This window comes from Strix uralensis, chromosome 4 (genome assembly GCF_047716275.1).
Source record: "Strix uralensis isolate ZFMK-TIS-50842 chromosome 4, bStrUra1, whole genome shotgun sequence".
Taxonomy (NCBI): domain Eukaryota; kingdom Metazoa; phylum Chordata; class Aves; order Strigiformes; family Strigidae; genus Strix; species Strix uralensis.
The window spans coordinates 90,659,163-90,686,383 of record NC_133975.1 but is presented as its reverse complement, the minus strand read 5'-3'; the positions used below and the strand labels follow the sequence as shown (position 1 = coordinate 90,686,383).

The window sequence follows — 27,221 nt, the reverse complement described above, 5'->3', positions numbered from 1 at the left end:
CTGTGGGCCAAGGCAGGACACCAGGTGAGCCACCTGCCCCAGACACCAGCCCCGCTGCAAACGGAGCAGGGGAAAGCTCTCTGAACCACAGGAAGAACTGAGAGGAGAGGTGGTAATGTTGCTCCTGATCTGCTGATGATACACCGAGCAGGGATGTGACCTGCAGGACAGCAAGCAGAAGCTGGATGCAGTTTTCTAGAGCCCTAGTCTGGTGTTGTAGAGCTGGGGTGTACGGGGCTGAGGGAGATGTCAGGGCTGACAGGTACGGTTTAACATTTCTGGGTTAGCTTGCCTCAGAGATGCTCTCCAAGACCTGCTCCTGTAGGTTTTCTCCTGCTAGCGCTGATGCTCAGCTGATGCCCTGGGGAGTTGGTTCAAGGAGCTGCACTAGCAGAAAACAAGTCCCTGAAAAGCAAGTAGCTTTTTGCCAGGATGTTTTGGTGGGGGGCGGGGGGGGCAGTGCTAATATGAAGAAAACAGCCAGAGCATGGGACTTCCCCTTCAGCAGGGGCTAGCTGTAGGATGGACTGAGTTGTAACGCTGAGCTGCTCCTTTGGGCTCAGTTGTCACCATCAGCTCTGCAGGCTGCTGCTCACCCAGAGGTCCTGCCTTGTCTTGCACCCTTGGCTGGAGGCTCCCACCAACATGGAGGAACAGCCCAGCAGATTGCTCACCCAGCAGAAAATTAAAATGTCCCTTCCAGCCTGTCCTGCCAAGCAGACCTGGCTGGCACTTGGTGATATGAGGACCAGTGCCCACGCGATGGAGCCCAGCTCACCTCCAGTGCATGGAGACAAACACATTCAGCAGTCTGGGAGAAGCTGCAGTGGATTGTGAAACATCAGCTGTGAGGTACAGCACGGGATATCGTAGATCAGTTCCTTGCATCCAGGGCCTTGAGGAAGAAGAGGAGCCTAGTGGTGAAAAAATACTGATGAAAACAAGTAGCCATATTCTTGGTACTTGGGCTTCCTTCTGGACCTCACCTGATTGCCCCAGGGTTGGCCAACAGTGGAAGTTTGACCAGAACACAAGCTTTTAGTATGCAAATGTGTTTGGTTACATTGACTATTTCCAAGCAGAGTCCTTCAGATGCTTACTCATTTTCAGGATGGCCAGGTATTTGCATGGGTTTTACAGCTGTGTGTGCTCAAGACAGTAATGTGATGGGAATGCAACAGAAAAGGAAGAAGATAAAGCCTTTCTGGCTGAGAATGTGCGTATACAAGGTGATGGGAAGAATGATATTGGGCACACACATTGTGCCAGCTCTTCCCTTTATTTACTGGGTTGTGCTCTGAACAGATCCTATCTCTGATCTGTCCCTTAGCAGCTGAACCGGGAGATAAGCAGAAGGAGGGTGGGAATTGCATGGCTGATCAGCGGAGGGGTGGTGGAAAGATCAGTTAGCAGAAGACATGGCAGGCAAGAGGCAATTCGTGGGCAAATCTGTTTTCCATTTAAAACAGACTAGCCCAGGCTTTGGGGTAAAGGGGAAAAGACTTCCCCCTCTCCCAAAATATGAGGATGAGAGGCAAAGGAAGATTTGTTGACAGGGTGTAATTCTACAGCATAAGCAGGGATAGTTTCTAAATATGAGAGAGAACCAGTTCAAACTGGTTTAACAGAAACTTTGTGCACCAAAAACCTCTAGCAAGGACATTAGAATAAGAGCATTGCATCCTTGGCAGCAGCTCCCGTCTGCTCGGCTGCGGAGCCACATGGTCCATGCAACTACCCCACAGCTCCCCAAAGCATCTGCCTCTGTTGTAAAGCCTCCTTGAGTGTGTCACAAATGCCCCTTCATCCTCTAATATACATTTGCAGCCATCTCCAAGGTGGAGAAAATGGTTGTGTGGCGAGGCTTGGAAGACAAGGCTACCAGCTTCCAAATTTGATGACACTATAAAAGGACTGTTTTGGCTTGCTTTGGTTTTAATGAAGAGTCTACTGCCTGAAGTCCTCTGATTACAGGAAAAAAATTTCTTATTTCTTTCAAAACATAGTGTGTGTGTTGGGGGGAAGAGTAGAAGTCAGAAAAAAAATCTGGGAAACCGATCCAAATAGATAAAGCAACAAGAGGGAGAAGAACTTCTTTTTTTTTAATGCCTCATTTTCAAATTTTTGCTGCTGGACTGGTGACTGCAGGAATTGGGGCTGGCTCTGTATAACCCATACGAAACCAAGGGGAAGCAGACCCAGGGCACAGAGGACCCCCGAGAATCTTGGGAGACATGAGGTCAATTCTCTGCTCTTCTGAAGGTTGTACTAGCTCTCCCCTGCCTTGCAGGTGGCTATGAAGCTTCAAGACCAGGAGGAGTATGGTCATATGGACCATAACATTACCATAGACAGAGGGGAAGGGAACAGGACCTCACATCTTATGGAGCTCATAGAGGCCCAGAGCATCTCACATCTTAGTACCCAGCTCCAGCAGTGCACAACGTCCCTGCTGGTTTGACAGTACAGTGTCCGAGGCAACACTGGGTGGGATATTAAGATATTGCTGCCCCCTCTTGTGGACATCTCAAAGGAACTGGCAAACCACAATGGGCAGCTGCGGTGGCTGAACAATAACCCCATAATGAATGAAAAATGCAGCAGTGCAACCCTCAGCTGGTGGTGGAGGTGCAGGCAGGAGGCAGGCAGTAGAGCTCAGGTCCTCCCTGGGGGTGCAGCGGGAGGAGGGAAGGGCTCCCATGATGCCTACGTGAGAAGGACACTATAGTTTAATTTAAAGAAGAGTTTCTAGCTGGGGGTGCCCCAGCAGCTCAAATTCCTGGGCCAATGCTTCACTTGGAGACCAGTCACAAATATTTTTTAAGAATCCTGAAGCAGCCGGCATGTGAGTCAGGTGTGTCAGGGCAGAGAACAAAGACACAGACACTTTGTCTGCACTGAGACTTGTGGAAAATTTCCCCTCTTCTTGTCAGAGCAGCCGGCTGGCTCCAGCAGGGCTCCTGGCCTCTGCAGCTCCTGTCAAATGCTCGCTGTCATTTTGTATATCCTCTCATGTAGGCTGGCTCTGGGCAACTTAGCGAAGATGGTAATTAAATGTTGGGTCTGGCCTCTGCAAAATCTCCTAGAGCTGTTACAGGAACCAATGGTGAGTTTCAAAACTCCTGACACAGCAGGAGATGAGGACATCTTGGAGAGGCAACCATTGACTAAGGGCCACAGAAACTGTCATGCCTCAGGTGGCACCTTGCCCAGGAAACACTCATTTCCCTGTGACACTGGTCAGCCAAGCTGCCTTGCAGAAAGGTTCCTCCATGCCCATTTACATGTTGCAGAAGAGATTGGATATGCTATAATTTCAATAGCTGACTGTATTGCTCTGTGACTACAAGCTATCACAGTAACATGCAATTCTGTGCTTGATAACCAAGGGGGAGTATTTCCAATTTCTCTTCTCTTCAGGGAGAAAAAAAAGAGTGTCTGGAAAGTTTTCACAGGCTGTTTCCCACATGGGTACTACTTTTGTGAGCAATGTTTGCTTACCACATTCTGGTTGAGCCATGGCACTTCAAATCTGCATCTGCTCCATTTAAGAGCTCAAAGTTCCTACTTCAGTGGAAGCAAGTCTGGTCGTTCCTAATGCTTGCAGTAAGGTTGGGGGGGTGGGGAATGGCGTTCAAGATTTCTCTTTACGTTATGCAGAGCTTGCAGACAACCCCATTCCTCCTTCCCCCCAGCTTTAGAGCCTTCTTTTTAACCTGAATGATCTGTTTGACCTTAAAGACAAAATAATTTCTTCCTTAAGCAATGAATTAGGCTGGAGAGCTAAAGCAACTTATCAGAAAGTATCACATCACCGTGGCTTTTGTGCAGGGGACAATATTCTGGCCTGCCACTGTGGAGCTATCCCTTGTCGTGGCAGGGCGGCTGCTATGTTTATTTGCAGAGCCATTGTGCCACGGGGAAGCCGGAGACACCCGATATTTAACTGTGAGCTAATGCTTCCTGCATCCAGCCCGGCAGTCACACAAAGCCTGAGAGGTCCCCTAAAGACTGCTGGGATTAACTCAGCCAAAAGCTGGGGCGAGCCCTCCTTCCTGACAGTCTGAGCAAGGTGGGTCAAAAGCTTTGCTGATCAGGAAGGGATAAGAGGCTTGATGGTCTTCCTTCTGCAGGGGTGGAGGCCACCACCAAATCAGACCAGGCACTTGTGAATAGGCAGCAGGTTTCCCTCAGTGGAGCAACACAGTGGGCAGCAGCTCCCAGGGCCTGGCAGGAGCCTGGCTCTGTAAACCATACAAGCAACCCCCCTCAAAAACACTGACCTGGGTGGGGAAGACATTGCCAGCACCCACTGCAAGGACAGGGGGCCAACCTCAGACCCCCGGGAGCCTTCCGTACCCCAGAGTGTCTGTGCTGGGCCAATGGGCTCAGGTGGGATGTGCTGGGGAGCTCAGGAGGAGCCACTCTGTCCCAAAATTACCGACACTTCACATAACTGCCACAGCTGGGGGAATAGCAAGGATTTGCTCACCATGAGGCGCAGCCAGAGAAACAAGACAGCTCAGTTTTCACCAAAAAAATGTGTTTCTTAATCAGCTGACAGTGACGCAGTCTTCAGTTCTGGTTTTTGGGGGAGGGGGATTTTCGTTTTGCAGAAAGTTTCAAAATCTGGGCTCCTGTTCCCTTCTGAAAAACAAATGCATTTTAAAGAGCTGGCATTTCCTGGAGAGTGGATTCCCTTGTTTCTGATGGGGGGACCTGCCCCCTCCGCGGGGCAGCACAGGGGTGCGAAGGAGGGTGGGATGCCCTGGGGGGGTCCGGGTGGTGCAGGGCCTTTCCCCAGCCACCCCACTCGGGATCTGCTGGCGCAGCCCGAGTGACCCCACACGGTACAACCTGGGGAATGCAGATGCCTGGCGTGTGCGGTTACAGGTGTGGGCGTGTGGCACAGCGCTGGCCTGCCTCTGGTGCCAGCTGTGTGTCTGAGCCTCCCCGGGCATGCTATACTCAAATGGTGGCACTCTCATGGCCCCCATCACCTCCACGCCCGGGGGCAGCAGCAGCAGCTCCCCTTGAAGCAGAGGGTACACCACCAGGGATGTGTCAAGCACCAGGAGACACAAAAAGGTGCTTTAAGTGAAAGAGTGTAATACATGCAGCCTTCTCTCTTTGGAGACTATCAAGTGATGCAGCTTTGATTTCAAACAGCACTCCCAGGCCAGGGGTTACCCACACCGTGCCAGGACTGGTGACCCCATGGGCCAAGCAGAGCATGGCTCAGCAGAGCTGCTCCGGGGGCAGTGGGATAACGTAGGTGCAAGTAGCTGGAAACAGCAGGACGGGAGAGCTGGTGTAGGTGAGGAGTGGGGGAAGAGAGAGGTGGTAGTGACAGAGCAAACCCCACGGTCCAGAGCAGAGTGCGGGGGGGAACGTCTTCCCGATGTGGAGCAGTGTTTGGAGATCCAGCGCTGCCAGGTCAGTGATGCAGGAGCATGTTTGCCTGGTTCCCATACATACCCGTTGCCAATTAGCCAAATTTACATTTAGCTAACTTTACATTGCAGTGTCTGAGCGATATCCAGCCTGGAGACACAGCTAGGGCAACTCGTTTGAAGAACTGTGTCTGCTTTTGGTTTCAGACCCAAAACCCCAAACCAGTCTGACCAGCTGGAACCCAGTTTCAGGTTACACCCTGCCTTGCTCTCTGGGTGACTTAGTGGGTAATGATCTCACTCCTAGCACACCTCAGTCATCTCTCCAGGTGTCCACACAGGCTGCATCCCCCTTTCCCAGCCCTCCCCAAATCCTGGGATTGCTGCTGCTGCAGCACCTGGGAGCCCTCCTCTGAGTTACTGCAGTCTGGGCAGATGAAAGGGTACGAGATAGCAGGCATGGGAACGATACCTGCCCCCTCTGCGGGTCACTGCTTCTCAGACACCACTCCCAAGTCAGATAAGACAAACAATTCCTTTTTATTGCAACTTGTATTATCAGCATGAGCACACAAAAAAATAAATCAAGATGTTAGGCTTATTGCATAGGCCATGATAGGCTGTGGGAAAAACAAAGAGATGGAAGAAATGATATGAGACAGATCATTAAAAGCCGTGGAGGAATCTGACCAGCCCTGGGGACACGGAGGCCGATGCCCGTGACAGAGAGAAGCGTGCAGTCAGATTGCCAGCAGGCTGTGGGCAGCAGTTTCTTCCCTTCCAATCCAGGCATTGGCCCAACAAGGCAGCTCTCCCGGAGCAGTGCTCGAGAGGACCTGAGCTGTGCCCTGAGCTGGGCATGGCCTCACCAGAGCCTTCCAGAGCCACTCTGCCCTCGACCCTGAAAGGGTCCAAGCTTTTAAACTAAAGTCTGTACATAGATTTATGCTTCTTGCATACACGCACACATGCACGCACACACATGCAAACACACATGCACCGATTTCCTCTCTCTTCACAGCAGGAGTTTTTCAAGAGCAGCAGGCACTGGAAGTTTGGGGATTGGTGCCAACCCCACAACCGACAAAGCGTACCAGGCACTTCAGAAATAGCAGCTTCTGCCCCCCACAGAAGTCCTCAGCTCCCAGAGGTACAAGTCTGGACAACAGAGATGCAGCGGTACAGATCTGGGAAGCACCTCACCGGGGGAACACATGGGAGCTCACCGAAGTGGGGATGTCACATGCTGCCATGGGGCCAGGGATGAGCTCTGGACCTCCCGGGGCTGGGCTCATCTTGCACCGGGAGGGAAAGGCCAGCTGGGAGCAAGGATGCCCAGGGACATCAGCTGCAGTATCCAGCCCACTCCTGTGCTCTGGGAGATGCCAGGGACTCAGGTCAGGCTGTGTTCTCAGAGGGAACGCGGTGAAATCAAAGCTGCAGCAAAGATCCAACTGCAAGGGAGCTGGGTCCTTCCACCCTCCCCTCATCATCAACAGGAAAATTAGGGACATTTCCTTTCATGTGAGAATAAATAGGTATTTTCTCAATGTGTTTGGGTTCAGACTGAACACTGGAAAAGCATCCAGGGCATCTCACAGAGAGAAAATAGTGGACACATACTGTACATAGGAGGCTGTAACATGGCAGCCAGGCAAAAAAAGAATCTAGGTGTGCTTTTCTGTTAAAAAGCAAAGCCCTAGTGATTAAAGCAGGTATTTCTGTTTCCTTCCATCTCAAACACAGAAACCACTGGAAAGTGTCACAGAGCCCTTGGAACAGGTCTGGATGGTTACGTGAATCTCAGAGCCCTCAAGAGGCTCACTGTGACCAGGAGGACTGCTGGGAGGCAGGGCCAGCTTGCAGAGGACTGGGAGAATAGGAGGAAAATACAAGCTTTGGTGGAAGAAAGTGGCACTGCAAATAAAAAATTGCTGGCTCTGATGAGCTTTCACCATTCACCAACATGAATGCTACACAGATCCAGTCCCAGGTTCCTTCAGTAAGTTGAGTGGAGTTGTGCTCTGGGTTTGAGCAGGAAGAAAGATGTAATTCAGAGTTTCACTGGGTTGTTTGAGGTTAGGAAGGGATAGACATCAGAAAGCATCAAAATGCTTCCTGATCCTCACTTTCCAGAGCAGCCATTTAGCCAAAACAATCACAAACACTAGTACTGCCAAATGATGGCTAGATCTTGGCCTGATGCTACAAATGTCTTCAAAGAGATAGAGTCCTTCAGGCACAGGCCAGTGTCTAAAAACAGAACTCCAGAAGTTCTGGGGAGTGCCCCTGTGCTGGGCTGGAGAGAGTGAGGCTGTAGGTCAGACAGGTTTGGTGGCACTGCTGTAAAACAGATGCTCAGTGTCCTCTGTGGTGGAGAGGGTTGAGTTGGTAGCAGTAGTCGGCTGACGGCGGCGGCTGTTCTTCTTCCTCTTCTTCAGGAAGAAGTACCCGATGATCACCAGGACCACCATGATGCAGATCCCGAGGAGCACAGCAATCACTACCTCAAAGGCACCTGTGGGGGACACACGAACATGTTAGAAGGGCTGCTCCTCGAGCAGTCAGGAAGAAACAAGCACAAAAGTTGCTGCGGAAGCTGTGCTGGCAAAGAGAAGAGGTGGGCAATAACTGGCCTGACAGCAGGGTGCTCACTGCACAACTGGGCGAAGAAGAAAGAAGGCAAACACATGGCATAAGGGTATGGCCAGGGTATAGCCGGCCAGGGTATAGCCAGCCCGTCTCTCCCAAGTTATGGCTCCCATCATTTCCCAGATGCACCACGCCCTCTAAAGGCCTTTCGGTGGCTTCGGCAGGCTCGGCTGTTTGACACCCCTAGGAATATCAAGCCCTTCTATGAATACCAAGCCCTTCTGCACACTGGCCTTGTTTCATAGCTCAACAGAAAGGCCACCAACGGGTGGTCGCAGAAAGCACCTCCTGGTTGGGATAACGCTGTCAGAGTGAGCTTTGGTGGATAGGCTCAGTTTGTGGGGAAAAAGCTTGTAGCAGTGCTGTGAGCACTTGATCTTTTACAGCCAACCAAACTCCTGCATCATCAGTGGGGACAGTCAAACATGATGCATTTGAGAGCTGGTGTGAATTTGAAGATTAAATCAAGCTCTGGGGTTGAAGAAGTGTATAATTTCAGGAGTTGTCTACTGAAGAATGAGGTCTTACAGCTCTATGGTGAAAGGACGCCAACCTTAATGTGATATTCTTTTAAGAACTTGTAAATCAATAGCTTTGGTGTTCTTTACAGTTGTAGAGAGGGTGTATAGGTCATCAGATTTCCCCAAAGGCTAGCACCCAACATTGTTCACATACCCACCTGGGCCTCCTTTCTTGCGGAAGTTAGTGGTACTTATGTGAACCTGGGCCTCAGGAAGAATTTTAGTTGCCATTTTTTGATGTTGAACAGCGGAGCATTCATACAAGATGATGGAAGGAAAATCAGGAGCCTCTGATATGAGCTACTGAGTCACAGACAAAGGAGAAATTGGGCCACAGATGCACAGTGCATAGAAGCATCTCTAGCATCCCACAAATCGCACGTTATTCCCTCAGCTTCAAAAGGGGGGTGGGAGAGAAGGCTATTATTTGCAAGGAAAGACAAAACATTTTTCAGAACAGGGTAAAACCAACAAGCAAGATCTATGGGAAAAACTGTTACTTACTTAAGATAGCACTTTGGGACTCAAATGATTCCCATCTCCGGCCAATGACATCTGCTTCTAAGTTGGGAGCAGAGAAGGAGAAAAAAGTTTTACAAAGAAGGTTGGGAACAAGGGATAAGACAGGTTTCTGAGGAGCATATTTCAGTGCTCTCAAGTGACTGAATGTATACAGCATCCCTCTTTACAGCCATGGTACTGAGCTCTCAGGGCAGGCTGTGAGGCACAGCATAGCTCAGGGTGGCACTTCAGAAAAGCAGCAACAATTTCCCTCCTAACAGATACAGTTTGGCAGAATTCCTCATGTTTCAGCTGTTGGCCTCCACAGCAACACCTACAAAGCTCTACAGTGTAAACCTTTCCCTCCTTTTTGTTTAAAACTTCTGCCTAATATGTGTCATTAGGATTTCTTAATTTCTCCCCTCCCAGTTGGGGAGAACTGGAGCCAAGCTAGAAAGTTAGATTCTCCTTAGAGAGGCCACAGCATATCTCTGGTTAGTTTTGTCATCCTCCTCTGTCCCTTTTCCAACACCAGCACACAAAGATGTTTTCCAGCTCTGAGAAACGACAAGCTGCATTGCAGAAAGATGCTGTAGACACACACTGTTCCCTGTAAGCCATCAGTCACGTTGAAGAACGCTGTGAGGCACAGCCCAGGTTTGAAAGCAGAGCTGCTTGCTTTGACTGAAAGCTCCTGAGTCACTGCCTCTTTGGGACCACAGAATTTAATCTGAAATGATTTTCATAGTTTGATCAGTAAAACTCCAGCCCTCACTATGTCTGCTTACTTGTGATGCCTGAACATGATTTCATGCACTCTTCCTCTTCTTCAAAGTTGTTGTTGTTGCCACCACACCCCCCATAGGTGAAGGGGTCACATTTCTCAGAGAATGGGTTATAGTACCAGCGGGGGATGCTCTCCGTGCACTGTCCAGTATCAGGCAAGTCCACACAGTGACCTGGCAAAGCAAGGGGGAGGTGCTCTAGCCCAAGCAGTGTGTTCCCAGGACAGCAACACTTTCTGCTCACAACAGAAGAGCACAAACACCATGGCAGAGGGAATCCGTGGCCAGAGCAGTGGCTCTTGGGTACTCACTGCCCAGTTGCCAGCTGCTCAAATTGGCATTGCCAAGGTAAACTGCCACCTGCCCATAAACCTGACTAGCAAGGAGGAAAAGAAACATCAGAGCGTGCAGTCATGCTAGACCTTGGCTTCAGCCCCCTGCAGAAATGCCCTGTCCTCCTCAGGCGGCAGAAGGGAACATGAAGAGCCTGGACACACAGAAACCACAATTTGGCTCAGGTCTCCTCTACAAGCAAGCTGCGTTTAAGATGACTGGGGATATACTCTTTTAGTCCAGTGATAGTGCCACTGTCAACACTAGTACAAACAAAGCAAAGGTCTGGGATTGAGCACAGGCATATAATTACTCCTATTATGCCATTGTTGTATCTCCCACTTTGCTTTGGTTTGCACCATTTCCAAAAAAGTGCTGCAGAACTTTGTACAGGCCAAGTACTGTTCCCAACAGGCAATATGCATGAGACTGGTTTGGGTGGAAAAAGATTAGGCAGGAGAGTGAAAGCCTGCTATAAACAGCTGTCCTCAAGGTCAAACACCAGGCCCTTGCTCATTTTTAGTACAGGGACTATGCAGATGCTACACCCGTTTTTGGAATTATAGAGGGAAGCAGTTTTACCATGAAGTAACAGACTGAAGAAAAAAACAAAAGCTGGCAGATGTCAGCCTAGGTGCTGCGGATAGTACGTACCTTGCTTATGTGTGACATTGATTTTCTGCAGTCTGTTGAACTCACGAGCATCTGCAAGAGAAACATTTCTTGTTAAAACTTCTCTCACCAGTTGAATACAAAAGAAATGCCTCCATCCACACAGACATGGGCAGACAGGGCTTTCCTGCACATTCCTTTGTATCACAAGCCAGGGAGAGGGAGATATAATTGGAGGTTCTTAAATATCTCAAAGCTATGAGAGGAACATGGAAAAAATAAAATGTAATAATGAGAAACTATTCCCAATTTCTGTTCCACAAATACAGAGACAAAACTAAGGAAAACAAAGGCTGCTTTCTTCTTTTTTTTTTTTTTTTCCCCATCAAGAAGTATGGGGAAACTGCTATCACTCCAGGTTTTAAGAAGTGTGAAAGATCACTGGTGTGGGATATAAGAGAGGACAAGAGAGATCAATTATATGCTTGCAACCTGAAAAGCAACAAAACACTCACATATAGGAAAGAGATTATGGGAATTCTGTCAGAAGAGGGAGGGAAGGAGGGATGGTGGACTTGGGCAGCTTGCCACTGTACATTTATATTAGCATAACGTGAGGATGTTAAGGGGACTGTGACACTGGACAGATGGGGAGAAATCATGGTTTTATTTCCCATCTACCGACTTTAGGAGAGCAGGTAAGGTCATTCAGTGAGAAAAATATTGGAAGGGGAGGGGAGGACAGGCTCTGAAGTCTTACAGACAGGTGCAGAGAAGAGAGTTGAAGAATATTTAAGAGGCAGGAAACATCCCAGAAGGAAGATCAGTTCCTGCAGTCAGCAGAGATATGGGAGATGTCAGAACCTGCAAATATAATACCGCAGAAAGAGAGAATGCAGGGTCAGGAGATAAGAAAAGAAGGTACCAAAGAGCATTGAGTCAACACCTATAACTTACACTGCACTTATCCCTGGGCAGGTACTAAGTTGTCTAAGCCAGAATTTGAAGTACTTACATTGTTCACAATACATCTCGTCTGATCCATCAGCACAGTCGAGAGTTTCATCACACTCCAGATAGGCATCGATGCAGCAGCCATCCTTGCATCTGAAGAAGGGGGACTGACATTTCCCGTTGCACACTGCATCAGAAACAGTTCAGATAGCTCATTAAAATTCATTGTTTCTGCCTGCCACACAGATGCTTTATGAAGGACTTAAAAGCTGCTGATAGGGCTGGCAAACAAGAAACAAGGCAGATCCAATGGAGAAGAGCAGTTATGCCCCTCTGCTCCAGAGGTGGTCCCAAGTGCCGAGTACTGTGCCCAGTTCTGAGCTCCCCAGTGCACAAAAGACATTGGCACACTTGAGTGAATCCAGCAGAGACTCAGCAAGGGACCAGAGCACAAGACCTAGTATAAGGTTATGGAAAAGATGGGGACAGACTCATTTTGGAGGTGTGCAGTAATAGGATGAGCAGCAACAGACACAAGTTGCGACAAGGGAAAGGGATTGAATATAAGGGGAAAAAAAACTGTAACAAGGGTCTTCAAACACTGGCACAATTGGACCAGAGAAAGTGTAAAATCATTAGAGATACCCCAAACTGGGCTGGATACAGTCCTGAGCAACCCAATGCGACTCAAAGCTGGCCCTGCTTTGAGTAGTGGGTTGGACCAGATGACCTCCAGAGGTAATCCCCAACCTAAATTATCCTATGACATGAAAGCGAAAGGCTTGGGAAAGAAATTAGTCTCCAGTGCCACGCTTTCCACACTGAATGCTAATCAAAAGCCACAGGAATGGATGTGAGACACTGAGCCTGAGCTCACAGCAGAATTACATAGTGGTACAGGAGGCTCACCTGGCTGTTGTCGCCCACCAACAGAACCTGAAGAGACAAGGGGAAAAATAGATTAAATTTACCACCACATCATTTTTCCAGCTCAAGATCAGCTTTATTTTGCCTTCATATCTCAGCTAAGAAGTGCATATTTTCTGGAAGCAAGCCCTGTAGGGCTTAGGGAGGGGAAATATGGGTGCCCACCACCCAGAGACCCTGGATGAGTAGTACCCATGTGAGGCAGGCCTTCAGGAGCACAGGGGAACTTCCCACCACTAGCTAGACCGTTCCCAAATGGTGTTTCTTTTCCAAGGCTTTTTCCTCCTCCTTAAGCTGTACACCACAAAGGGCCTGGCAGAGGCTCAGCCCGTTTATATGAGGCAGCGCTAAGTCATTCTCAGACTTGGCTAAGAGGGTGCCAAGGAGGAAGATTAATTTCATTTTAGGTGTGAAGCACTTCTGGCTTCCCCACAGCACAATGCTACCCTCTGAATATAGGTTTCAGATGTGACACGAAGATTTGGTGAGGGTTTCTGCAGCTAGAGACACACCAGGGCCACTGACCAGGGGAGCAGTGCTCCAGGAGCTGGGTCAGATATGTTGGCAGCGTAAGACTAGGACACCCCATCCATAACTAGCCCAGTCTCCTCAGCTCTCTGGGCTCTAACTAGCTGCCAGCCAAGAAGCTGCAGTACCTGGCCACACAGTCACCCCAGTCCTATGAGAAAGGGGGGGCTGATTTTTGAAGAAGACTCACCTCTAACATTCTTGCAGGCGAGTTTACACTCCTCTTCCCGTAAGTAGTTATTCTTGTTGGGCTTGCAGCCACCAAAAATGAACTCCTCACACTGCTGAAGGCTCGGGTTATAAAACCAACGTGGAAAAGATCCCCGACACCAACCCACTTTCTTAGGAGTCAAACAATGCTCTATCAAGAAAGTTAACATAAAAGGCACTGGTTAGCTTGTTTTGCCTTCATATTTACAAAGGAGAAAATCTTCCAAAGGAAAGTTTGTCAACAGTGTGGACACCTGTCTGGAAGATTTATAAAATCTTGAGTGGCATGGAGAAGGTGAGTAGGAAATCATGGTATATGTTTTCTTATATGAAAGGCAGGGTCACAAAATCAAATTAGAAGGTGCCATATCCATAAAACAAAAGGAGCTGCTTTTCCACACAGTACATAGTTAAGCTGTGAAACTCCTTCCTTCAGGAAGTTGCTGCTGTGCAATGATTACATGAAGTCAAAAAGGGGTTCATCCATGGCTATTAAACACAAAGACACCATCTTCTGCTTAAAAAAGTCTCCCAGCTGCAAATCACTTGGGGACCAGCCAAGCATAGTAGGGATTTACTGATGGCTTGTCATGTTCTTGTGCTCCTTCCAAAGTATCAACCTCTGGACGCTGTTGGATGCAGTGTACTGGATTTTGGACAGATCATTAGCATCACTTGACATGGCTGTTCTTACATTTTTATGGTACCTGTGGTAGGAGGACAAATTCCCTGCTTAGCTACTAGGCAACCATTTGTCCAAATAACTCCTTGCTTCTAATGCACTTGTAATGCTGAACATTTTGATCATTAAACGAGGCCATTAACATAAAACATAAATAAAGCCAAGGACACTCAATGTCATGCAGACAGCTCCACCTATCCTGCAGCTTAAGGGAATTAGGGCCTTCACAGTAAAACCATGGAGTCAACAAGACCTTTCATGTTCTCCTGTCTTACACTCTCAGTTGCACCCCAGACTTCAGCCACTCCGACATCACCCAGCAGAGGGCAATGACATGCAGAGAGGATGGGGTTATTGCAAACCACCTCTTCTGCAAGAGGATGCGAAAACCCTAAAATAGACCACTATGAATGCAGAGACCTTCCACTACTGTCAGGTGCAGGCTTCTACTGGGAAAAGTTGACATGCAAGTCTGGTCTCTTGATTGTGTTCTTTTCCCATCCCCCACTCTGAGAAGAGCACCAGTAATGCCAGACCAGTATCCAGGATTAAGGACTCCAGCTAGACATCTGTGGGCTCCGGCTCACCTTCAGTCTGCTCAGAATTCAGCACCATGATGGTGATGTTGGTGAAGTCTTGCTGTTGTGCAGTGTCTGTGACAGTAAGCTGGAAGACGTAAGTCCCCGCCTGCAGATTGGAGATTTCTACCTGATCTTCTTCGTGCTTCTGAGAACGCAAAAGAAAGGCTTATGCAGAAGAAGGCACCTGTAATGAGGCAGTGAGTGCAAGGCCCATGTTTCTGCATTGGCTGGAAATCCCCAAGCAGATGTCTGACATTAAAAATGTCTCAGTGCTATAGAATCCCCCCAAATCCATGGGCTGGAATAGCAGAGAGAAAGAGTACCACAAGTATAATTAGACATTTCATAGGGGCATTGTAAAGGCATGAGGGAAAATAAAAATCTTTGGAGAGGACTGAAATACCTGTAGTTTTTATTTAACTTTTTAAAAAATAAAACCTATTATGAATCATTTACTTAGCTAGGTGCATTTAAGAAATATATACTCTTTCATTTTTAATATGACAAGTACATTTAGCTTTAGAGATGGAAACAAGTGCCTATTTCTTTGCCTGCTGAGATGTTTCTAAAAGAGAGTGAGTTATTTCGTCAGAATAGAAAGCTGTGATATTATTGACACAAACTTTTTCCCTGTATTTGCTAACAATATTTGGCTTCCATTTCCATGCTGTCTGCCTTTTTGGTTAGGTTTCAAGAGAACACAGTGTTATATATCATCTTACTGTAGTTAACACAGAATAATACAAGAGGACTCTTTTTTCTTTTTTCTTTTTTTTTTTTCCCCCCCCTGAAAGCTGCTTTGGTCAGGCTAGGGGGAAGTGAAAAAGGAAGGAGCACTTCCAGATTTCCACAGCCCCCTCAGCACCCCAGAACTAGTCATTGCTGGTCTTCAAAATCAGCTATGGGGCTGATGCACTTATTTGCTAATTCCTCCCAAAGATGCCACAAGAGCTCCATATGAGCAACAAGGCTTTCCAGAGCATTTTTCAGAAGTTTAACAGTAATCATTTGTTCTTCCTTCTAAAGCCACAATTCACATTTAACATCTATCAGATAGGCAGTGCTCACACCCCAGAGATCTTGGAGCCAGTCAGCAGACGTGACTTCTGCTCCAGCTCAGATAAAACAGGAGGAGGAACCTATGCTCTAAAGAGAGACAAAGTCTGGGAAAATCCCCAGGAGAACAGAAGCACAGCCTGAGACTGGATTATTCAGAGCCAGAGAAGGAGAAGCACCAACATGGAGCAGAGCAAAACTAAGGGCAGGCCTCTCACTGAACTACAGGAGCTTGGGAGCAGAGGCAGCTCTTGCACCGAAGCTGCTGCCCTCTTGGGTGCTCCCACCCAGGCAGATCTGGTGTTTTTCAGGAAGGTTTGAGATGGCGTCCTGGTGCAGGGAGCCTGAGACCTGACGAGGCCAAGAAATGCCACGTCCCAGTAGTGTGCGAGAGGGTGGGGGCAACCCTGAAGAGTGCTCCATAGCTTTTGAGAACAGACTCGTGGGTGGACTGGCTGGAGGAGGGAAGGACAAAGTGGGTGACCTCTAAGTCAGTGGCTGTAAGAGCCCAACCTAGTGCAGACCACAGGTGACACTGAGCAAGCTGCTTCCTTCCTGCAGCTTCTTACCTTCATCTCCACGGAGGGGTCACCGAGGATCTGTTTCCATTCGTAGCTGACTATCCCTTGGTCATCCGTGCTCTCTGTGCCCCTCAGCATCACTGGCTCCCCTGGCTGTACCCTCATGTCCATGCCAGTGCGGGCTATTGGAGGATGGTCATCTGCAGAAGAAATGCAGAACAAGGCTTGGGTAAGCAGCTGAAGGGTTCAGCTTTGTCTCTTTTACAGGAAGACAAGGGAGGGGGATTCTTCCAGGCTAGATCAATACAGACTTCAACCACTGAAAGGAAAACACTTATACAGCTGTGCTTCTTGTAGCCTGAGCAAGCAACAGGCAATCAATACCGTTACTACTGCCCTCACTAATTTAGTAACTCCGCAACCCACTCTGGGTTTGTGCCTTTGAGCCAGCTGTCTCCCTGGCCACTTCTGCCCACAGGAACCACTGTAAGAGGGTGTCCCTGTGGCTACAGCCATTGTGCTCCTCACAAAACAGCACACAGCAATCTCCACCCTTCGCTTAGGGAGATGACCTGGTGTGGGTGTTGAAGAACGTGGAACTGACTCTCATCATTCCTACCACCATCTCTAAGCACTATGTTTGCATACTTAACCAGAGCTACGCAATGCGGGATTTGAACGGAAAATATCCCTTCTCCACCTCATCTTCCACTCCACTCTCTGACATGTGTGCCTTAAAAAATCACACAGATGCCATTCATTAGGTCATTATTTTGTGTCATTCCGTGGATTAGCATAGCAGCAGCCTCCACAGTCCATTAAACACTTTTCCAGACTGTAACTGTAAGAGATGACCACCAATCCCTGCCCATGCCAGCAAGAATAGCCTACACCATGACAGCACTGAGCCTGACTCACAACTCCTTTCGGCCTGAATGTCTCAGATCAGCAGGCTTCCTGCATAACTCAGCCCATAAATCTCCACCTGGTAGCACCTGTACCAAGTCCAAGACTCAGTGTTCAAGTTCAACCTGAGTCTTTGTAAAGGCACTGATTGTCGTTTGTAAGTTAGATATAAATCACTCTACCATTACACTATTATATCGACTGTGACTGAAGAAGAGGGTTAGTGCCCAACCCCCTTAGAAAACTACTGCATCAGCTAATTATTTTCACTGGTGTAAACTTGCTCCTAATTTCCTGTTTGAGGGTTTCTGGATTCAGGTCCCAGCTGCTGACTCTTACTAGAGCCTACTAAAGGGACTTTTAATATAAGGCATATATACAAACAAATATGACATTCAAAACAAGCTACTTCCATCACTAAATGCAGTAGGATAGTAGTTCTTTCATCACTAAATTCAGTAGGATAGAGGGCTTTGCAACACGTATTCCAGATCAGTTGCCACAATTCCACCCAGAATCTTCTCTTCTCTGATATCTTTTACCAAATGAAGCCATATTCATTCTATCCTGGTCTTACAAATGCAGCTGCCACCAGGAAGTCACAGTGGAAACAAACCTTCCCTTGTTTACAGGTTCAAACGTTGCACTCAGCCTGTTCAGCTGCAGAATCAGGGAGGGTACGTGTGTGCCAGCCCTCTGAGGTTCCCCCTGCAGCCTGCTCCCCAGCTGCAGCCCTGCAGCTTACCCTCCTCATCGCCGGGCTGACAGGGCTGCGGTTTTACTCTACGAGAAGAGGTAAGTCACTTCTAACTTCTGCAGCCACATGGCTTCTGGTTACCTTTATCACACCAGCCTGTGTGCTCTCTGCAGTCTGTCACTGGTTTTATGTTTTAGTCCATCTTTTCATGTAAATATTGGGTGGGAACAACCACCAAAATAGGCAGAGGAGACCCAGCTGGACTGAAAGAGGCCGTGAAGATGGCACAAGCAGAGATGCCCACCCTGGTGTCCTCTCACCTTTGGGTGACACACACCTCCCTGCCACTCCTTCCTCAGGGCTACATGCCAGAGTGGTGGGTTCTGTCTCAGGCACAAAGACTTCTGAAAAGACACTGAGCAGGGCCGAAAGAGCCTGGCACCTCTTGATTTTGAGCAGGGCCAGTAGAACAAGTAAATGGAGTTTTGCTTTATTTTCAAGTAGTCTTGTCATGAGAAACATTTATAAGAGAAAGCCATGACTGGAGCTGGCAACATGTTCCAAACCGAACAGGGAAAAACAGCCCCACAAGCACCTTGTACACAGCACTACAGCCTCTGGAAAGGGGGCACGTTCCTGCCATTCCTGACAGGCAAATACCATGAGCCTGCTAGGAAGAAATGCAGCCTGCTCCCTCCCACCCTCCTGACAGGGTGAGCCCAGTAGACGGGTGCAATTGCACAAGGGAAAGACCAGTTCTTCAGCAACAGAGGCTGATCATTAACTCACAACTCCAAATAATATTTTTCCTTGACATTTTTAAGCATGTACGCTTAAAACAAAAATCAAAATTGCAGGCCAAACATTTCTCCACAGGTCAATTTAGTTACTTGGGGTTGTGGATTACACGGTGAGGTAAAAGCTCAGTTCTGATCAGTGGGTCAGCAACTTCTCCAGATCCCATCTCTGATTAGCCAAATTCCCCGACCCTCCTCACCTCTGGAAAAAACAGTCAAGAGTATTTGCTTATCAGCGGTGACTGCCAAGGAGGAACTCCCACTAGAAATTAAGGACTTAGTTTTCAAGTCTTTCCCTTTTCTCCTTAGGATGTCTGAAAGCTCAGTGACTTTGGAGTATTTCTGTTACACTGACTATATGGTGCCTTCAGTGGAAACATGGCTGTTCCCCACCTGAGCTTCATAACCTAGCACTGACTGACCCAGAGTGAGTATCAACAAACTGCTCAGAGAAGGGAGAGTCTCCATTCAGTTTGTTTTGCTCTGAAAGTCTGTTTGAAAAATGAAAGTTACCTTTGCTATAATGCTCTTTTGACTATGGAAAGTTTCTGCTGTAAAACTCTGTAATTAGCAGGGAGATTAAAGCTTTATGATGCTGTTCTATGTTGTGCTCTTTACTGTGGAACACGTGCTCCCGGAGTCGCATCATTAAGTGACAGCTTCCGTTTCCCTTTTCTAAAATACATTGGAATGTGAAATATCTTTTCTTTATGATCCTGAAGAAAACCTTGACGGATTAAATCCAAAATGCTTAAAATCAAATTTATATGGCTCACAGTATATTCATAACTCAGTCCCTGTTTTTTGCTTTTTCACAAATTTCATCTAGTTTTAAGGCTTATGCAGTCGGTGGTTTGTCTGGCTTCACCTCTAACAATGAGTAAACTTGAACAAAAGTTAATGGGGGATCAGGAATCTGAAAGATATTAAATTCCTACAAGGGCTGCAAAAGTAGGCATCTAGGTGAGGGGAGACCTCACAAGGGACCCTGCTAGCTGAACATGCAGGCACCAGTGAAATCCCACAACGGAAAGCACTTGCAAAGCTCCCAGTTTGGGGATTTCTCTTTTGGAGCTCAGATAGCAGCTCTTGCCCTCGAGACACAAATTCACAGAAAACCAGATTTCCTCCATTCCAGCGCTCATGCAGATACACCCTGAGTACTTGAGACTATAAATCAATGCTTGAAAATACCTCAGAATGATTTGAGGTTGCCACTAGAAAGAGCTGGAAAGCTTTCTCATCACCGAGGGGCTCTTACAGCCCACTGGTGTCTCCCACAGGAGCAGCTTACAACCCAGACCAGTGTAGCTTGCCCTGGGGACACTGAGGCTCTGCGAAGGGAAGGACCTCACTGGGGACAAAAGCCACTGGGCAGGCCAGTAGCAGAGACAGGAGCAGAAATGAGGCCACCCAAATTCCAGCATCCACGAGACACGCAACCTCAGAGATTTCAAGTGTCAGAAGCCAGCTGAGCCTGCCTGCTGCACAAGCAGTGGGGCAGAGACAGGCAGCAGCCCAGCACTCCCCACAAATGCTAAAGCTCTTCCAGGGAAGCCATTCAAACGTGAACAGCTTTCACGGAGGGTTCATTCGAATCTCACCCACCCACACCAGAAAACTGTCCATTGTGACAGGCAAAGGTAATGAAGGATGATGCCGCGGCCACAGTGTTAATTTGCCTGAGGGGGGGGAGTGGGAGAAGGGAACAAAGCAATGCAACATAGTGCCTGGAGAAAGAGAAATACAGGCTCTTTCTGTAGGGATTCATCCCGGCTGTGCAGCAAATACAGTCATGACAAAGCCATATAGTTTTCTGACAACTCATGCAGAGCCAAGCAGCTCTCAGCATTAATTTCTAGAGGTTTCTGTAGTGGTTTGTAAGAGGTGCACACAGCAGGTCAACTTAACCTCTCTAAAACAATACAGCACGACTGAATAGATTATATTTTCAGAATAATGCAACCTGCTCCTGCTGCCAGGCTCCTTCCATCCTTCCTCAGGGTGTGGGAAAACAGTCCAATTTGCTTTAGCAGGCAAAGGAAAAGAGTTTCCCGTGGGTCTTCGTGCCATTTTAGTAAAGATCAGTTTGTTCCTCTAATCTCCTTAAATAGCTCCAGAGACAAGACGCAAGGTAACCACAACATGGGGCACTTCATTAAATTCTGTGTGACAAACGGTAATTTCACAGCAAGTAGAGTGGAAGCTGCTCATCACCTGCTCTGAGCAGGGAGCTGGACTGGCTGGTCTCCAAGGGCCCTTCCAGGACACAGCCTCTGAATGTGTGGTGTGGGTACTGAACGTGCAATTCCCCCTCGCCTGGCCTGAGCTGGATGCTGGAGGACGAGCAGCTGGCTCAGGGCCAAGCAGAATCGGCCAAGGGGGACACCAGTGACCAGACCTGTCTCAGCTCCGGCCGGCATCCCAGCGCCGCTCATTTTAATTGCACTGCACCCTCAGAGCAGAAACCAGTGCGGGACCAAATGTTTTAAGAAGGATGAGCTTCAAACTTGGGGAGCTCTCCTTTTTTTGAATGCATTACCGAAGTTTTAACCTGCAAATCTCTCTCCACGTTGAGGCAGGAGCAAACACATCCCGAACCCTGCGGTTCCCCAGAGCTTCCCGTCTCCCACTCACAAGCCCTGAATCCAACAGGAGGAGGAGAGTGTCACCGAGCATTTCACAACCACCACAAAAAGTTCAGTTCAAGAAACGGACAAAGGTTCAGGGAGGTTATTTTCCAGTTTCACACCCAGAACTGGTTTGCCTAGACCAGAATAAGCTCGGGGTAGTTACTTAAACACTAGGCTCCATTATTACCAATAAAGTGCATGGTGAGCCTGCCCCTCCCGAATGAGCCAGGCAGAAAACTCGCACCAAAGTTCAGGCTGGAGAATCATTTAAGAGGATAGTGCCTTTTAACAATAACATCAGAGACTTCGGGCTGTACGTTAGCTGGAACAGGCGAGGGACAGAGCCAAGCTGTTGTCACCAGCTTATAAATAACTCAGAAGCTCTTGTTCTCCAAAATACTGAAAATATACTCAGGTGATGTGCAGAAGCTAGATTTCAGCTGTATTCATTGTCGTAACACTGTAAGAGTGGCCTCAGTGCGTTAGAGCAAGGGTGCCTCTGTCCCTGTGTTCAGTGGCCAACAGTCTCGCTGGCGATGCTCAAGCAAGAGCAAAGACAGGGCAAGCATATACAGTTGCTTCTCCTGTAGTACTCTCCCAGCTTTCAGCTACTTCCATCAGGCTTCCGAAACATCCCAAGATTAAATTTGCCCATTCAGCAGACCCCAGCTGTGCTCTCTCTTTCAAGTGTTACTTAGTCTCCTCCTAAACATATATAAACCTCTTAATTCAATAGGTCTGCTCCCTGTAGTAGTAGTGTGGGTCTTGCAATGTGTGGCTTTTTTGTTTAATGTCACCCACTGGCATCACTAAATATGTATTCCACTATTCACTAGAAAAACCATAATTTTAATCCTCATTATTGCAGAGGACATCTGAAGATTGCCACATGGGCATGCCCTAAAGGCTCCTAGGACACCTGGCAGTGGCACATTAAGGAAAGCGATGGATGACAAAGAAGCATATAAGCTTCCTGCAGACCTTTAGAGCCAGGTCTCAGGGGTCTGACAGTAACCCAGGCTCCAGAGCAGCCACAGAGCTTCACATTTTAAGAGCGATGCAGCACAACAGCAGCAATACTAGACAGTTTTGTCTCCAGTCCAAAACCTGGCCCAAGATTTTTTGCCTATAAACGTTTGGGAGGAAAACCTGACATGCCAAAACCAGCTTCCTTAACACTCATTTCACCTGGCCTCTTCAGGCATCTTCAAAAGATTCGGAAGCCAAAATGCTGTAGAGCTTCCTTATGCTGCCGGGTGGACACGCTCAGTGCCCAGGGGCTCCCTCATTTGGTCCCCTGCACCTGCACCTCCATGCCCTTCCCCAGTCACCCTCGGTGGCAGCCAGGCTCCCGCCTTCCTGCCCAGGCAGGCCCCTTTCCCCTGCCTGGACCCAGCTCCAGCATCACGGCTGGACGAGCTTGGCGTTTTGTTTTGGATTTTTTTGTTTGGATCTGAACCCCAATCACAATCTGTATTCTTAAGTGTCTCATCAACTGCTGTGGGGAGGAGGGGCCCTGCACCCTCCGAGAGTGCAAACACGGGGTGTAGAAAGGACTGAGCCCTTCCTACACCCGCAGCGGTATTGTGGCGTAAGCCCCACGTGAGCGAGGAGGGGCATGCCCGCCTCAGCAGGCAGAGTATCCCCAACAGCATTTCTGGCATGTTTTTCACTTCTTACTGATAACCCCTCCCGGGTCTTCCTGCTCTACCGCAGCCATCCCAGCATCTGTGAAAGTAGCATTAGGGACGGTTTGCAAGGCAGCACCTGCGTATCGGTGCCTGGGATGCTCCAGCTTGGTGCCATGGACTGGCAAACACAGCACTGCTGGTGACACAGAGCTCGGTGACCCAGGGACACTTTCTAGACACCTGCACACATGCGATGCCAGGCCCTGGGACCAGCCCGGGGAGGAGGGGGTTGCAGTCTCCTTGTAAGGGGTGCTGGTCCATGGAGGTGAAGAGACCGCATTGCTCAACAATACCCTGTATTTTAATCTAATCTTGTGAAATCAGGATGTACTGGAGATTATGCATTCCCTTTTCCTCCTACAACAGATCATGTAGGAGGTCAGACAGCTGCCAGCATGCCACCTCCAGTCCTGGTGATGTGGACTTTAGTTCCCCACTAACTGCAGCTCCTGCAGAAAAGATTTTGAGCCTGGAATGGAGACACAGGACAACTACTGCAAAAGTGAGATAGAGATTTATCAGAAGGCCCTAAAATGCACTGAGAAGCAAGTAGGAGGGACAGAGGACAGGAGGACCACTTCTGCCACATCGTTGTTCAAACCACTGACACCCAAGGGCTGCTCCAGAGAAGCCATGCCCTGCTCCAAAACCCCTTCACTGCTACTTAGGATGGACAAAAGTTGTCAGTGTGGGGTTTGGTGCCATTTCACACCTCCAGCACCTACAAGGCTCACAGGCTGGCACATCCCAGCAGAAGACCAAAGACCTATTCAGCTCACGCCATCGAGCCCAAGCCCATGTGCCCACCTGGATGCTCCCCTTGTCATGTTCACAGGTCCTTTCCTTCCCTGCCACAGGTGGGTTGGGAGGGGGTGTAAGGAAGATTACCTGTACAGATATCCCCTGACAGCCCTGCCCAGGCATCAACATATAATAAACTGGTTATGGTTGCCAAAGACCCAGCCAGGCTCGAGACCCGGCCTTGTTAGGCCTCCTCCAAAACACGGAAGAAGGAGGCAAAAGGAGGAATTGCCACGTTTTCAGCGTTTCTGAACACACTGCATTTCTTTGGAAAGGGCAGAACATGTGGCAGGCAGCCAGCTCCAGATTAATTTGCTTTCCACCTGGTTTTCTGGGTCCAGGTGCAATCTTTCAGGGCAGGAAACCAGGGACGAGAAACCCTCCTCCAAAGGGGAAGTTTTCTAATCAGCTTCCCCCAGCTGCTCCCTCTCCCTCCCCCAGCAGCACGGACCAGCCCCAACAAGCAGAGTGATACCGAGCCACCTCACCATTCAGGCTGCTGCTCACAAGATTCAGGCTGTGGCAAAATGAAAGGGAAGTATGTGGATTGCGTCCTGCCTCCAGCCCCTGAGCAATTAAGAGATTAATGCAGCCCTTTAAAACGTGGTGATGTGTAGATTTTTAGAAGATTTCCCTTTCCAACCTCAAAGGCCTAGGGGGAGGGAGAAAAAAACAATACCTTTTTCTCTACATTGTCAAGTATCAAAAACTCAGCCCGCGTTTGATAAACACTCACTCCACCCGCTTCAAATAAGTTAAAGAACAATTCCCTCTCTATTTACTAATAGGTAAACTGAGGCACAGTTTACCTTAACCTCACTTATCTTAAGCTAGTTTATCAAAGTTAGGGAAAACCTACATATAGAAACCCCATCTTTAATATCACTTTATGCTGCCCATTTGGCAGCACAGCTGCACATATGACGGCTGGAGGAGCTGGCACCAGTGGCCATTAGTGCTCTCCCAGCCCCGGTCTGCACAAATCCATTATGGGCACCTTACCACTAGATCTGTGATCCTGCATCGCCAGGTAGGAGTCGTACACGTCCTTCCTCAAGAAGTTGAGAAAGCCGATCTTCCTGGCAAACCTGCAGACGAAAGCCTGCTCGTAGAGGCAGTTGAGGAGAAAGCAGCCCTGGATGTGGTCTTCCTCCGTGCCCGGGACCTGCTCCACGAGAGCCAGGTTACAAGTGGGCTCCTTACAGCAGGCTCTCATGCAGTCCCTGCTCCGGTGGACCATGGGGGACGACAAGAAGGTGGCTCCATTCTGGACGGAGGCGTCTGTATCCAGCACCAGATCTGGCATCCCTGCCGTAAAGTCCTCCAAGCACGTTTCACCGAAGGGTTTTTCCTCCTGCCCTTCACCAAAGTCCACTGCCAGCACCACGCAGACCCAGAGAACAAACCATGGACCCGGACTCCCTCTGGCCATGTTGGCACCCCAATCCTCACCGCCTTGAGACCTTAATCCTCTCCTAAAGGAAGGGAGAAGTTAGATGAGGCTAAGAGGGATGGTGTCCAGGTGCATGCCACCCCAGGGTGAGCAGGGATCCACCAAGGCCATGCTTTGGGACCTAGCTCACCCCGGGGTGACCAATGTGTCTCCCCACCCTGCAACTCCTTCCCAGGCATGTGCTCTAGCCCCCTACCTGGGTGGTCTCTGGTGAAACCGATGCTGGGAGCGGGGAGTCCCCCTTGTCCCCCCGCTCCTTCACCCCTCAGGTGTGCCTTCAGCTGCGTCCAGCGGAGACAAAGGCACGGAGAGTGCAGGAAGTGAAAACCAACTCCCTGAGAGAGGGGGGGGAAAAAAAAAAATGAAGTCACTCCCCTGCATGCTGACTTGCGTAAGAGGAAGGGGAGGAGAGCCAGGCTGATACCATCTTCCACTCCTCTGGCGAAGGGAGCAAAGGCTCCCTCTCCGTGGGAGCCCGGAGCGATACTCTGGCTCACGCAGGTGCAAGGGCACCCACTCCAGATGAACATCCCACCAGCCAGGCGCTGGCTGCATCCCCGTGCTTACGGTGCTTCGAAGGAACCAAAAGCTGGGGAGCACGCAGTCTGTGTCCTCCGGCAGTAGCCCTCACGCTCTGGCGTGGCTGGCTACACAGCGCACCATTAGCCCAGGTCTCGCTAGCCCAAATGAGTCAACCTTGCAGTCACATCTGCAGTGCCCACTGCCATTACTGCTGCAAGAGGTTTTGTGCTCAGCACAGGCATCTCGAAATCATGAATTCCCTGCTCTTAGGACACAATATTCCTTTTGAGTGAAAGCACTTGGTAGCATGCCCAGAGGCTGCCCGCGTGGCAGGAGCCCCGCCACCACAGCAGTGAAAACTTTTAGTAATCACCTCCCACTGATGAGCAATATTTCACTACTCTCCTCAATCTCTTATAGATCAGATGCGGTCCATGTATGGTGTCCTTTGTCTCGCAGGATGGTGCTGTTTGGGGCCACAGAAACACAAAGGCTGCCTGCCATAACTTCCTTGTATTTTCTCCTTTCTGCTTCTACTTGCAGATCCATGATCAAATTCCTCTGTTCAACAGATACACCAGTGTCATCCACCCCCTCTGTAAACAGTCCTAAAGCCCCTGGGTAAACTGTTCTTAAACTGTCGTAGTCCTTAGGAAAGCAGGGAGTGCTTGTAATTTGCTTGGACATTATTTGTAATGAAATATTGCATCACTTAATACAGCAGCAATTGTGAGATGGTATTGAGTGACATACCTTTGAAAAGAGGTGGTGAGCAGCAGCTATGTATAGAACGGCAGCTTGTTTTGCAGTTTTGGGGACCATTCTGGTGTCCAGTATTTCAATTCTTGCTACTTCTCTCTGTACCTCTGATCCAGCTTCACGGGATTTTTTGAGAATCCTTAGAGACATGTTTCCCCCTCCTGACTGTCACAGACAAACACTGTGGGAACGTAATGTGGGAATATTATTTTTCAACACCTCTCAAGACTTTCTGTGGCCTGATGCTGACATTTGAGTATAGTACTGAATTCTGTTTGGAAAAGGAAATTGCTTTGATCTGGCTATGGTAGGGTATAAAAAAAAAAAAATATAGACAAAGCCTAAACCATGAAAATAGGTAGGGCAGTAGGAAACATGCATGTCTGCAGAGCAGAGAGATGTTTGTTTTCCTTATTGGCTATATGAATCTCTGTCAGAAGAAGCACGGGTGTCTCGCACTCCGCACTCAGACCCCATCTCTATACCAGGACTTTAAGACCTGCCCATAGACCGTGCAAGTGGTAAAGGGAGAGCTGACCTCACTGTCCTGTACATCATCTAAATACAGGCAGGAGAAATAAAAATGACAACAACGTTGTTTCCTGCTTTTATTCTGCACTGCTGGAGACACTCTGCGGGGAGGGTCTCTCTTATATTTAACCCGGAGGAGAGTTTTTCCTGGATAGATATTTAAAGCCTTCGGTCT

The 27,221-nt window shown here is 48.7% G+C and overlaps 1 protein-coding gene across 1 annotated transcript; it reads right to left on the bottom strand.

Moving 5' to 3' along the window:
• Positions 1–5,909: 5,909 nt before the first annotated feature.
• On the bottom strand, positions 5,910–25,569 carry SPINT1 (serine peptidase inhibitor, Kunitz type 1). The gene is made up of 11 exons (XM_074867794.1): positions 25,431–25,569; positions 24,784–25,256; positions 16,305–16,456; positions 14,686–14,824; positions 13,397–13,567; positions 12,661–12,687; positions 11,813–11,938; positions 10,840–10,890; positions 9,856–10,026; positions 9,071–9,127; positions 5,910–7,911 (listed from the first exon to the last, which is right to left on the bottom strand). The coding sequence occupies exons 2-11, from the start codon at positions 25,211–25,213 to the stop codon at positions 7,715–7,717; spliced, it is 1,521 nt and encodes a 506-aa protein (XP_074723895.1). The 5' UTR covers positions 25,214–25,256; positions 25,431–25,569; the 3' UTR covers positions 5,910–7,714.
• Positions 25,570–27,221: the final 1,652 nt, after the last annotated feature.

Coding starts and splice junctions, on each gene's coding strand:
- SPINT1 (XM_074867794.1), bottom strand. CDS start 25,213: ATGGCCAGAGGGAGTCCGGGTCCATGGTTTGTTCTCTGGGTCTGCGTG. Junction 12,688..13,396: donor CGCCTGCAAGAATGTTAGAG/GTGAGTCTTCTT, acceptor TTGTCTCTTCAG/GTTCTGTTGGTGGGCGACAA. Junction 10,027..10,839: donor CAATGTCACACATAAGCAAG/GTACGTACTATC, acceptor TTGCTTTGCCAG/GTCACTGTGTGGACTTGCCT.